This window comes from Equus asinus, chromosome 15 (assembly GCF_041296235.1).
Source record: "Equus asinus isolate D_3611 breed Donkey chromosome 15, EquAss-T2T_v2, whole genome shotgun sequence".
Classification (NCBI taxonomy): Eukaryota; Metazoa; Chordata; class Mammalia; order Perissodactyla; family Equidae; genus Equus; species Equus asinus.
In genome coordinates, this window is record NC_091804.1 from 28,670,540 (window position 1) to 28,683,395 (window position 12,856).

The 12,856-nt window shown below is 39.6% G+C and overlaps 1 protein-coding gene across 12 annotated transcripts in view; it reads right to left on the reverse strand.

Annotated features, from left to right (window-relative positions):
• The window catches only part of MROH8 (maestro heat like repeat family member 8), a 51,870-nt gene that overhangs the window by 16,739 nt on the left and 22,275 nt on the right, over window positions 1-12,856 (reverse strand). For all 12 annotated transcript variants that reach the window (XR_006514024.2, XR_011494633.1, XR_011494632.1 and 9 more), the window contains 5 exons: window positions 9,529-9,664; window positions 7,891-8,009; window positions 6,626-6,778; window positions 4,566-4,726; window positions 1,288-1,423 (listed from right to left, as the gene is read on the reverse strand). Coding sequence is in view for 6 of the 12 variants with exons in the window: in XM_044748363.2 (XP_044604298.1) it covers window positions 1,288-1,423; window positions 4,566-4,726; window positions 6,626-6,778; window positions 7,891-8,009; window positions 9,529-9,664 (705 nt within the window). In the remaining 6 variants the exon portion in view is untranslated. The remainder of the gene's footprint in view (window positions 1-1,287; window positions 1,424-4,565; window positions 4,727-6,625; window positions 6,779-7,890; window positions 8,010-9,528; window positions 9,665-12,856) is intronic.

The following is a 12,856-nucleotide window of genomic DNA, read 5'->3' on the forward strand; positions in this document are numbered from 1 at the left end:
CTGGGCCGGCCCCTAGTTCATATTTTGTTAAATGAAAAACAGCAAATCATCAAACAGAATATATAGTATGATCCTATTAATATACATATACAATTTATAGACTGACCTGATTAAATATATACTTTTATCTGCCCTAACTCCCTAAAACTGCACTAAAATGACATTATAGGGATTTTTAAAAAGGTATAAACCCACAAGAACAGACAGAATAGGAGAGGAGACAATAATACATTAGAGATGTCAAAATGATTTTGGAAGCTAAAACACACGTATGGTAATAACTTAGGCCAGAGAAAGCTGAACCGTAAACTGGTAGGGAAGAAAATAAAGTAAAAATGTATATATTGATAGTGGGGCAGGCTGTGTGTTTAGCAGGGAGGGAGTATATAGGAACTCTCTGTACTTTCTGCTCAATTTTGCTGTGAACCTAAAACTCCTCTAAGAAATAAAGTCTATTTAAAAAAACATATGGGGGAAAAAAGTTTACCAAATACATACAAAAAAAGTTTCTATATGCATAAGCACTTCTAGAAAGTTCATTTTTATGGAGATGATATAACCATGAGCTAAGTATGCTTTTTAGATTTTTAAAGGATTGTATTAAAAAAAAATCCAAAGAATATGTGATGGAGACTCTATGTTGCCTGCAAAATCTAAAATATTTACCATGTGGACCTTTACAGGAAAAGTTTACCTATCTCTGCTCAAAGAGGAGCCCTGCTTTCTATTTTATACTTTTCTATATTATTTGAAATTCTTTTCCATGAGTTTGTATTACTCTTAACTGTGATGAACTATTAGCATTACTATGATGATGTATTACTCAACTTTTTTTCTTTTTTGAGGAAGATTAGCCCTGAGCTAACTGCTGCCAATCCTCCTCTTTTTGCTGAGGAAGACTGGCCCTGTGCTAACAGCCATGCCCATCTTCCTCCACTTTTATATGTGGGACACCTACCACAGCATGGCTTTTGCCAAGCGGTGCCATGTCCGCACCCGGGATCTGAACGTGCGAACTTAACTGCGGCGCCCCCGGGCCAGCCCTACTCTTAACTATTTCTAAAGGATGAGGGAAGGCATGTTGCAACATAGGAAACCATACTGATTCTTTCACTCTCTCCAGCTCCCTCCATGTCAATCCCTTGGTAGAGACACTGTAGATTTATAAATGCATGACAGAAGCAAACTTCCAGAGGAACCAAAGGAATACTCTCCAGATGGGGTGTTGGGCAGTCGTCCTAGGAGGGGAGCATGGTGGGCTGACGTTGGAGGGGCTCAACGGCTTACAGCAACAGCCACATAGGCCATCTTCTCCTGCGTGGGCACATTGTGGCACTTCTGCAGCTTCCTCAAGAGCCTCCACAGAATCCAGGTTGTGCTGGGCAGCTCCACCTCCAGAGTTCTCCACAACTCAGCCAGATGCCTAGAGATCCCAGAGGAACAGGATTCAAGACAATGGCTTATCATAGGCTTACCATGACCACAACCTCCCTGGAATCTGTTTGGAATCCAATCTATAAGAGGTTTTCCTATCTGCTCAGTTCTTCAGGGTATCAAAAGACTTACTATCTGATTTCCTAACAGTAACTCCCACGGTTTGATAGACTCAAGTTCCCATTGCCACAGCATGGACTTCAAGACCACTCATGAACTGTCCTAACCTACCTTTTCACTCTCACAACTCCCCCAGCACATACTCTGTGCTGGAGCTACCCAGACTATTCACCTTTACCAAACAAACAATGGCCTTTGAAAACCCTATACCTTTGCTTATGTTATTTCCTTAAGTTGGGAAGCCCTTTCCATAACTCTGCTCTGCCCATCAAAATCCTTCAAGGTCCAGCTCCAGTGTCATCTCTTCTGTGAAGCCTTGCTGCTTCTTCACCATGTTGCTCTTGAGAGTTCCCCCAACACTTTAAGAATGCCTCCTTTGAGAGGTTGCCTCGATCTTAAATGCACTATTGTCAGTTCTCTGTATGTTTGTCTATATCTGTTCCCTCTTGAAGGCAGGGATTATGTCTGGCTTTTCTTCTATGAATCCTTCAGGACCTAGCACAATGCCAGGCTCACAGAAAGCATTCAAAGACATACTTATTCAATGCAGTCTATGGTCCTCAAATTTTGGCTAAGGTCAAGCCCTGAAACAAGGCTTTGATCCTCCTCAGAAGAGACCCTTTGTCTCCTCAAAGAAAGACAGTTTGTAATAACATCTCTTCTACCATTGACTCAAAGGTAAGGCCTGAGAGTTATATAAACATTGTGGAGGAAAATTACTGGGGGAAGACTGGGAATTACTCATGCTTTTAATCCATTCTTTTATTTTCAGAATCTACCTAGGTATCTTTGTGTGCTAGAGTCAGTGTTTTTTAAAGTGTGGTCTTCCAACTCTCTCCATCAGAATCACTCTAAAAACTGAGAGGCTTAAAACTATTCCAATATTATACTCCCTATTCTCATGATCTAATATGTAAATAAAACAAAGCAAGAAGATCCTAAAGGATTCCTAAAGGGAAGGCCAGAAAAGCAATGTGGGATGCTGAAAAGGCTCATGGCTGGGGAAAGAGATTGTGGAATATGAACATTCGTTTCTGGGATGAAACTAAGAAATCCTATGCTTACTTAACCTTCTTTTGTTCTCTGAATTCCTGAGGGAGTAAATGAAGTATTTTGAGAAGTTATTTACTGTGGAAGAAGTGTTTCAAAAATGCCTTAGTCTGCTGTACGTTTGTTAAGTGTGCTGAGAATTCATCTAAATTAGGAAAACACACACATTGGCCTATTAGCCAATGGTTCACAAATTTTAGTGTGAAAAAAGTCATCCGGAGAGTTTGTTAAAAATATGGAACAGGTTTCACCTCCAGTGACAGTGATTCTGTAGCTGTGACATGGTTTTTGTTTGCTCACCATCACTTTGGGACTCATCAATCTGTTTCATACCTTCCTTGCATTCATTTTCGCTGTTCCTTCTGTCTGGAAGGCCTTTTCCACTCCACCATCCCACTATCTACCTGGCTAATTTACACTGAAAGCTCAGCTTGAGGCAGCCCTTCTTTCAGAAACTCTTCCCCAATCCTTCATCTAATTAGGTCAAGTCCCCTCCTAGGGACTTCCACAGAACTCTGTTATTTTGCTTTGGGATCCTTTGTTATTTGTCTGTGTCTGCTACCAGACTTTGCTGCTTGAGGCCAGGTCCATGTCCTGTCCATTATTTCTCCAGTGCCTAGCAGCACCGTGCACATAGCAGATGCCTTGAAAAGACTCCTAAGAACAATCACCCCAATCTGTATGTAGATCAACTAACGGACTTCAGGCAAATGACCAAAAATATAATCAGAATGAAGTTTCCTGACTAAGTCATTTCCATTTCTAACAGATTCCACAGTTCTCATACGATCTAAAGCAGTGGTTCTCAAGTCCTCCAAGAGCTAGAACAAACACACACCATAAAATAATGCTGAAATTACTCTTAAAATAACTAGATACATTTAATATTTTGTACTAAATCAGATATTTTGTACAAGAATCTATTGTAGATAACGAAGCAAGTACGAAAGATTTGAAAACAACGTATTAGTGAAATATAGAAAAGTAAGAAGATTTTTTTTAATCTAAATTAACTCATATTTCTCCATGGATGGGTACAAGTTCTCCTTTTGATTTAGTGGTAGAATGTCTAACTCAGCTTACAGAAAACATCAGCATTACAGCAAGCCATTATGTGAGAACTATTCACTGAAAGTGGTTTCAAACAGTTTAAAGCTGAGAAATCTTTTCTTCAAATACAATAATTACCCACAATCACAATATATAAAGCAGATAAAAAGAGGCGCTGCTCTGGTTAAAGTGGAGTGGGGGCCTGGAGCCCTCTCCTCATGATGCACTGCCTTCCCCACAAGGCGTCTCCTGGGCCTTCCAGACTGCCTCCCTCTGAAAACCACTAATCTAAAAAAAGGCATCTTGTTTGTTCCTCTCTCTGATTCCATTCTTATTTATGCATATATTTATACTTTATGCATATATTTTTTATGTACATATTTATTTACTTTTTGGCTAAATCTTTCTCAATTGCATGCAGACATCACCCCTAAATAACTTCAGTATCTATCTCCTAAAAATAAGGGCATTCTTCTGTATAACCACATTATCTTTTACATCTAAGAAAATAATTTGATAATCTAGTATAGAGTCTATATTTAAATTTTCTCACAATTTTCTTTTATGGTTTTCATCCAGGATCCAATCAAAGTCACATATTGCATTTGGTTATGTCTCTTTAGTGTTTTTTTATCTAAAACAGTGCCCCCAGCACCATTTTTTCTTTCACGACACTAACATTTTTGAAGAGTTCAGTCCAACTGTCTTGTAAAATGTTCTTCCTTCTGGATTTTTTGGATTGTTTCATTATGTTCATGCATTATATTTTTATTTATATTGTAGGTATCTGTCTATATCTTATCTCCTCTACAAGAATATCATTAGTTTTCTGAGGGGAGCCATGTTCCACAATACTGACAGCTGTGTCACACACCCCAATTTAATCCAGAGGCTGGACCAGATTCTGTTACCTGTCATATGGTACTGGATGACACAGAAGGTGGTTGATCACTACATCTGTGTACTTGGGCCTGGAGATAAACAAACTCACAGTATTTATGATTTGGTGGCGGACTGTAGGCTGGCTGATTATGGATAGCCTGGCACAGATAACATCCATAATTTCTGGCACCTGAAGAAGGAAAAGAAATCACTAAGACCTTAATCCTGTGTGACAGTGATAATTACTGAGAATATTGTGGCTATTTCTAAGAGGTCCTGGGGGTGACTTTTAAAACAATGTTTTTATTATTATTTTTTTAAAGATTGGCACCTGAGTTAACAATTGTTTCCAATCTTCTTTTTTTTTTTTCTTTTTGCTTTTTCTCCCCAAATCCCCCAGTACATAGTTGTATATTTTAGTTGTGGGTCCTTATAGTTGTGGCATGTGGCAACATGGCCTGATGGGCGGTGCCATGTCCGTGCTCAGGATCCGAACCGGCGAAACCCTGGGCCGCCGAAATGGAGCATGCAAACTTAACCACTTGGCCACGGGGCCAGCCCCTATTATTGTTAAAAAGTTTATTATCAAAACTACTTAAAACATATCTGTATGTATGCATATGCATATAAAAGGATTTGGAAGAACATATGTACAAAGATGTTAATAATGTGTCTTTGAGTGATGGAATTTTTTTTGCTTATATATTTTTTCTAATTTTTCCTTAATGATTATGTATTGATTTGATAATAAGATGAACTAATAAAAGTGTTGCAAGGAAGCTGGGTTTTTTTCCACTCTGACTGTAAGAGTACCAGAGGAGTCACCGCCTTCCTCCCAGTGATGCCTATCTCGCTCAGGGTAAAGGAAACAGAAGCCGCCGGGCTTTGGTCTTTCTCTGCTTGGACTACTCTTCCCACTCATAGACTCATGGCTTCAGGTCTTTGTGGAAATGTCAGCTTCTCAGAGAGTCACTCCTCAATGACCTCACATAAAATGGCTGTCATTATCACCAGCTGCCAGAAATTGGTTTAAGGATGAGCAAGGGATGCGACTCTGGCTGATGAAACATGAGGGAAAATCTACTGGGGGCTTTTGGGAAAGATTTTCCTCTCTGATTAAAAGGACAAAAGGAAGGCAACATCTCTCTTCGCTGGATAGTCTTGTCTTATCCGCTCATAAAGTCTGACGCCGCAGTGACCATCTTATGACTTAAACGAACAGGCAAAGTGGAAAGATGGAAAAGCCCTTGGCTCTTTGATAACACTGTTGAGTCCCTGAACCAATCTTAGAAAATCTACTCCACTTCCAGCCTTCTTGGTGTATGAGACCGTAAACTCTCTATCTTCTCATGGTCTGGTTATTTCACAGCTGAAAGCACCCAACCGATACAAGTGCCAATCTCACAATGCTCTCATCATACTGTTTTTTTTGCATTTTTGCTATTTTAATAGGTTAAAAACTGGGTTTTCATCATTTAAAAATTACTTTTTACTTTTATCAAAGTGCAACATGCACACAATTTAAAAAGTCCAGTGGTATTTCAAGGCTCTCTCCTGCCCATTCCCCAGGTCGGCTTTCCAGAGACAACTACCTTTATCCCTTTATCTCTTCCAGTATGTCCTTCCATATTTCTAGATGATCTAATCATATTGTGATTTCTTGATGTAACAATTTTAGACAGATTTAAATAAATTCTCTTGATTTTAAGCTTACAAGTCAGCTTCCTTCTAGGATCACTGATAGCTTGACTTTTTAAAATTTGACACCTTTAATTAACCTAGATGAAGATCTAAATTGAAGTTAACATTCTCATATGTGTTAATTATATCTTTATATCTCTGGGAAATATAGACCATAACTTGGATTTCTAAAAATCTCCCTCCCTAGTTGCATCCATAGTGGTTGTTTATTACAGGCTTGTTGAATGGATGAATGTTAGACACTGACCAATGGACTAAGGCTTTGACCGTGGTCCCCGGCAGCAGTTCTCAGCTGAACAGGAAAAGCAGAAGAGACCTCAGCAGCTGCAGCAGGGGAGAGGTCTTGCCAGTATTTCAAACCTAGAAAATGGCCACTGAGCTTTTTTACCTTCTCAAATCGGGACTCTGCATTTTTCACTAATGTTATCAGCAATTCTCCCGCTGACTGCTGGGTGCAGGGATGTTTCACATTTTTCAAGCCATCCAATGTGGTCATTACAAACTGGTAGAGCTCATCTGAATCGAGAAAAACTTCAAAGACCTGAAATGATTTAGGGAAAATGAACTTCCAAGATATATGATACCATAGAAAGAGTCCTGAAGTAGATTCTATGTTAACAATCAGAGAAGTGTACAAAGATGTACAAGGCTGTTCACTTCAGTCTTGTTTACAAGAGTGAAAAACTGGAAGCAACCCAACTGTCTACTGCTAGGGTCTGTGCATGGCCTTTTACCGCTCTGACTTTCAGAAAGAAGTTTTACTACTGAGATCTTCAGAAAGAGTCACACTTTTAAAGGAGTAGGACTAAAGGAAAGTCTCTAAAGCTACAGAGCTGACAGGGTCCCAGGCATAGCTAAAAGACCTTGTCTGGAGACAATATATTAAAAGAAGTGTGATTCTGCTTCTCATTGTACTTGACAGTGTATAAAGTCCTTCACATGATTATAGCAGGTATAATGACTGGGCACTTACTATGTGACAGGCACTGAGCAAGGCATTTTCCACACAATGTCTTATTTAACCCTTACAACAATTGAGTTATCCCAATTTTTACAGATCCTCATTGTGCAGATGAGGAAACTGATGCACAGAGAATTTTAAATTACCTGATACCTTTGACTCTACATGAGTAAGATCTGCAGGTTTTCTTTTATTCTATAGCTTCTAACATAGTGCCTGGTGCCCAGTAGGTGCTTAAATATGTGTTGAATAATGATAAATATATTAATTAAAAAGGGTATGGCTTATCAGATCAACTACATTTTCTTGCAGCTCCTTTTTGTGACAAGGATTTACATTTGCAAGAGCCTGGCTAGGGTTAGGAGAGCCATCAATGGAAGCCGTTTGTCTGAAGAGATATCCAAACAGAGATATTGGCCCCACTGATGGGTTGACCTAAACCGCTAAACTAATAGGGCAAAGTGTAGAAGTCTCAAGACCATGGTGCCTCATCTCCAAATCAGGGAATGTTTAGAGAGCACCTTCTCGGGCAATTTTGTATCTTTAGTTTTATAAGAAATTATCAAAACTTTTCCTAAAGTGGTTTTACCATTTCACATTCCCACAAGCAAATGCATGAGACTTCTGGTTGCTGCCCATCCTCTGCAACATTTCATATGGTCTGCCTTTATAACTTCAGCCATTCTGATTACCTGGGCAATTTTGAAGGGACAACTGTAGAACCGTTTAATACTATAGAGTTCTAGGAGTTCTCGACATTTTTTCATGGCTCTTTTCAAGCTTTGGTGATTTTTCTTGTCATGAGTGATATCTGAGAAAAAAATGAAATATTAATACTTTCTGGCTTATATCTTTCATCTTGATTTTGCAAGTCTGGTTGATCTCTAGGTTGAAGATCTCACTCTTCTTGTCTTTTTCAAACTTGAATAAAAATGCCTGGGGGAAGGAGTGCGTGTCAATCTGAAGGCTGATTTGTTTCCCCTCTGTTGTAGAGCAACCCATAAAAAGGGCTGAAAGAAAAAGAAAAGAGCTTTTTGAAAGAGCAGAGCTTTTGAGTGATTTGGAAGTACAACCAAGGTGAGCTAAACCATTCCTGCACTGGTGAGGACTTTTGAGGGGTCTCCCTATGACGCTTAGGTCCCCACAAAAAATTGTACGATTCTGTACTGTCTGATAATTCTGTGTATCAGAACTTTTTATGTGTTTAGTTTTGCTGATGACTGAACCTGCCAACATGCCCTCACAGTGCCTTGGTTTTCTCACGTTTTGTTGTGACTCATGGTCGCTGGAAATTTACGTATGGGGCCCATGTGTCTGGGCCCTTGGTTAAGCATATTATCTCTCCAACTGGACAATAAACTCTTGGGGAAAGGACCCTGTGTGTCTTGTTCACCAGTGCATCCTGAGAACAAGTGCCTCAGAAATCTATGCTGAGCAAGTAAGCACTTGCATCTCCACGGCTCTATGTCTTGGTAGACACTGCTCACACTCAGAGCTGCCCAGAGATGAGACGGCTGCTTTGGGAAGCACACAGCTTCCTTATCCTTAGGATGAGCAAGCCCAGGCCGGGCAACTAGCTGGTGGGGATAGAGTGGACTCAGACTCAAACACCGGGGGCATGCTGGCTTAGATGTTTCTGAAGTCTCTGCTAACTGGGGGTTTGATGATTCATTCTTTGACCAAATGGTCCTCTTTCTATTCTTCAAACTCCGAAAGCTCTTATCTCCCAAGGGTCCTTGCTTATGCTGTGCCTTCTGGCTCATATGCTTTTCTCACCTCTTCACCTGACTAATGTTCTTTATTTTTCAGGTTATCTTCAGAGAGGCATTTTCTGAACCCCACAACTAGATTTGATTCTCATTCATGGCCCCTGTAATTTCCCTTCATAGCAGTTATCTTAGTTTGTAACAACAGAGTTATTTGTTGATTCTTTGATTGTCTGACTCCCCCACTAGACTATATGCTGGTTACTGTTAGATCCCAAGTAAGTATTCAGTAAACATTTATGGGATAAATAAATAAATGAAGGCCCGAATGATGGCAGGAACTTCTTCCACTTCTGACCAAACTAATCACTCCAGTCTGTCCACATGTTTAGCTACTCCAATTCGATGGCCAAGCAGATGGCTGCCTCTGATGGGGCAGACCCACTGTTAGGACTCTATCAAGTCAGTGCTGCTTCTTCTCTGCCTTTGACTATGTGCCCTTCCCCTTATGAGCTACTGTAAAAAGTCTTTCTAGAATGTGGGGAGTGAGGACACATGGAGGACTGTGCTTGTGTTGTGCTAGAGGATTTATTCAGGGCCTTGCTGCCTTCAGCAGTGCCTTACACTTCAGCTTCAGCGTGATATGCAGCAAGTAGTGTGTGCCCTCGGCAGCCTCCTCGGCCACCTCTGTCAGTGGGTCCCCACACAGTAGTGCCATCAGAGCCACTAGGTGTCCAAGTCTTTGGAATCGCAGTGGAAGCTAGTTAGGAAGAAAAAGAAAGATGCCATTAGAATACAGGGGCATTTGATGCCTTAGATTTAGGTCGTTGAGAAGTAACTCCATTTCCCCCTCTACTCCAGAGAAGTGCAAGGGTCCCAATCAGCCCTTGGATCTCTTTAAGGTTAACATTTAACGTGTATAGATACAACATATCCAGCACATGATATTAAATAGGGCAAGTTCTGACCTAAGTAAGCAATCTGAAAAAAGCAAAAGCTTTGTATATAAAGATGTTCATTCTAGCACTGTTTTAAAAGACCACATATTGGAAATAATTGTGCAATAACAAGGAGAACTATGGTATAGCCACTCTGTGAATATAGCCATTAGGGATAAAGTATCCTAGGAATTTGTGATAAGGTAGGAAAATATGCTAGTCTGCTAAGTGAAAAAGCTGGATGCAAAGTTGAGGTGTACCATTTAATTCTATTTAAAAATTTTATTTATTGATATCTTGACTGACTAAAGAAAAATAGTAAGGTAGCTGGCAAAAACCACATCAGAAGAAGAGATATAGTGAAGAAAGTGGGACAAATTAAAAAATGAAGGTAGAAAAGATGAATGAAGTTAAGAATTTGGTTAGCATGCAGAACACACACTCATCATTCTTTTGGGGTAGGCCACGGAGCTAGGCTCTGAACTTCCTTAGGGCTAACGCAGAGGTACACACAATCTTATATACAATATGATTCACATTGCCCATAAGATAAGAAGCACAACTTTTCCTAGGATTGAGGCAAAAAGAAATTTCTTCTATGGCTCTTCATAAAAATATACTGAGGGGCCCACCCGGTGGCGTAGTGGTTGAATTCACAGGCTCCACATTAGTGGCCCAGGGTTCACAGGTTCGGATCCTGGGCATGGACTTGCACATTGCTCATCAAGCCATGCTGTGGCAGCATCCCACATACAAAAAATAGAGGAATACTGGCACAGATGTTAGCTCAGGGCCAATCTTCCTCACACACACACACACAAATATATATATATATAGAGAGAGAGATATGAACAACAGCCTCTACAACTTATTTACAGTAAACATAGTAACATATACACAAAGCTGTCTAACATCTTTCATTCACTGATATAACCTTCATTCATACATTCAATCAACAAACACTGAGTGTCAATGATGATCTGGGAACTGGTTATGCCTATGGTACTTATGGGCAAGGCACTATGGTTGGCACTGGGGATATAAGCAGTGAACAAAAGATAACATCCCTGTTCATGGAGGTGATATTGTAGTTGGAGGAACATAAAATAACAAACATTAAAGTAAAATTTACTATGTCTCAAATGGTGATACATGCTATGATGAAGAAAAATGCAGGAGAAAAGGATAGGAACTGCTATTTTAGAATGGTCAGGAAAGACGTCACTTTCCTGTTGATGTTGAAATGAGAGATTAAGCCATATAGATATCTGGGAGAAAAGCACTCCAGGCAGAGAGAACAGCAAGTGCAAAGAGAAGGGAGTATGTGTGGTGTTTCTGAGGAATAAGTAGGGTAGGTTGGCTGGAGCAAAGTAAAAAAGAGCAAAAAAAAATAGGAGATAGATGAGGATGGGGCCAGATGGCATAACAACTTACAGAATATTATAAGAATTTTGGATTTTATTCTGTGTGACATGGGAAGGCATTGGAGGGTTAGCCATTGGAGGGTTTTGAGCAGAGAGGGGACATAAGCTGACTTACATTTATTCAATAAATATTTAATTAAGTATCTACTATGTGGTATATTCTGTGGTAGGCACTGGGGATTATGCGGTGAACAAGATAAACACAATCACTGATGAAGTTTGCATTCTATTAGAGGGAAATAGGCAATAAGTCAATAAACAAACAATCAAACAAGATAACCTCTGAACCTAAGAAGCCCTAGGAAGGAAAGAGAGTGATGAGATAGAGAGCAAGGGTAGATCTATTTGTAAGCAAAGGCCTTTTTGAGGTGGAAACATTTGAACTGAACGCTAAAGAATGACGACAGGTTAGCTATGTGAAGAGTTGGGGAAGGTCATTCCCAGCAGAGGAAGCAGTAAGTGCAAAGGCCATGAGGCAGGAAGAGCTTTACATGATAAGGAATGTAAAGGAGGCCAGTGTAGGGGAGTAAGTCAGGGGGTGTAGAGAGGCAGGCAGGAGCTAGATCATACAAGACCTTGTATTCAAGAACAGCTGGATCAAAAGAGTGGCACAGGTTTTAAGAAGATAACTCTGGCTATATATAGAGAACACATTGGAAGGAACTGAAGGGGAAGCCCCCATCCCAACACACTCATGCACAAAAAAGTACTCAGAAGGAATAAAAAAAGGTTAATGGTAGCTATCTCTGGATGACAAGAACAAGATAATTTTTCTTCCTTCTACTTTTTAAAAATATTTAAAAATTTTTCTATAATAAACATATTTATATTCATAATACAAAAAGACCCCCAACTTTATTAAGACAAAAAAGGCCACTGGAGAATTATGTTCCTAGTCTGATGACAAAGTGGTTCTTTAACAATCTCTTTTCTAAATCTCTATCTTTTATTTGAGACTAGGAAAAAAGTTAGGGACCCAGGGAATATGCAGTTTTCAAAATTGTACACTTAAATTGGTAGGATTTCATTATATATAAATTATAATTTAATAAAGTTGATTTAAGAAAAGCTATGGACCTTCTCAGAAAAATCCAGAAGACTGCACCACACAAAATTCTGCATACACTTTTCCGGATGTTCACATACCTCAAAGGCACCTAGGTACAGCACCCCTACATTAGCAATTCTCCCTAGGAAGAAAATGCTAAGGAAGATATCCAGGGCCTAGAGAGAGATTATATAGGAGAGAGTCATTTGAAACTCTTTTCTTGTTTAATCTGCAGCCAAAATTAGAGGTTAAGGAATGCAGAAGGAAGAACAATACATTATTGTTGTTAGAATAACAACAGTAGGGTAGTCAGTGATGACAGAATAATAAGGTAGTCTGGTATGGCCAGAAGTTACTTGCTTTCCTTGACTAAAGAGAGAAAAAAGGAAGTAGCATAGCTTGAGGGACTGAATTTAGTTCAATAATGAGGTGGAAAGTTTGGATATATTTTCTTTTCTTCTTTTTTTTCTTTGTGAAGAAGATTGGCCCTGAGCTAACATCTGTGCCAATCTTCCTCTATTTTATGTAGGATGTTGCCATAG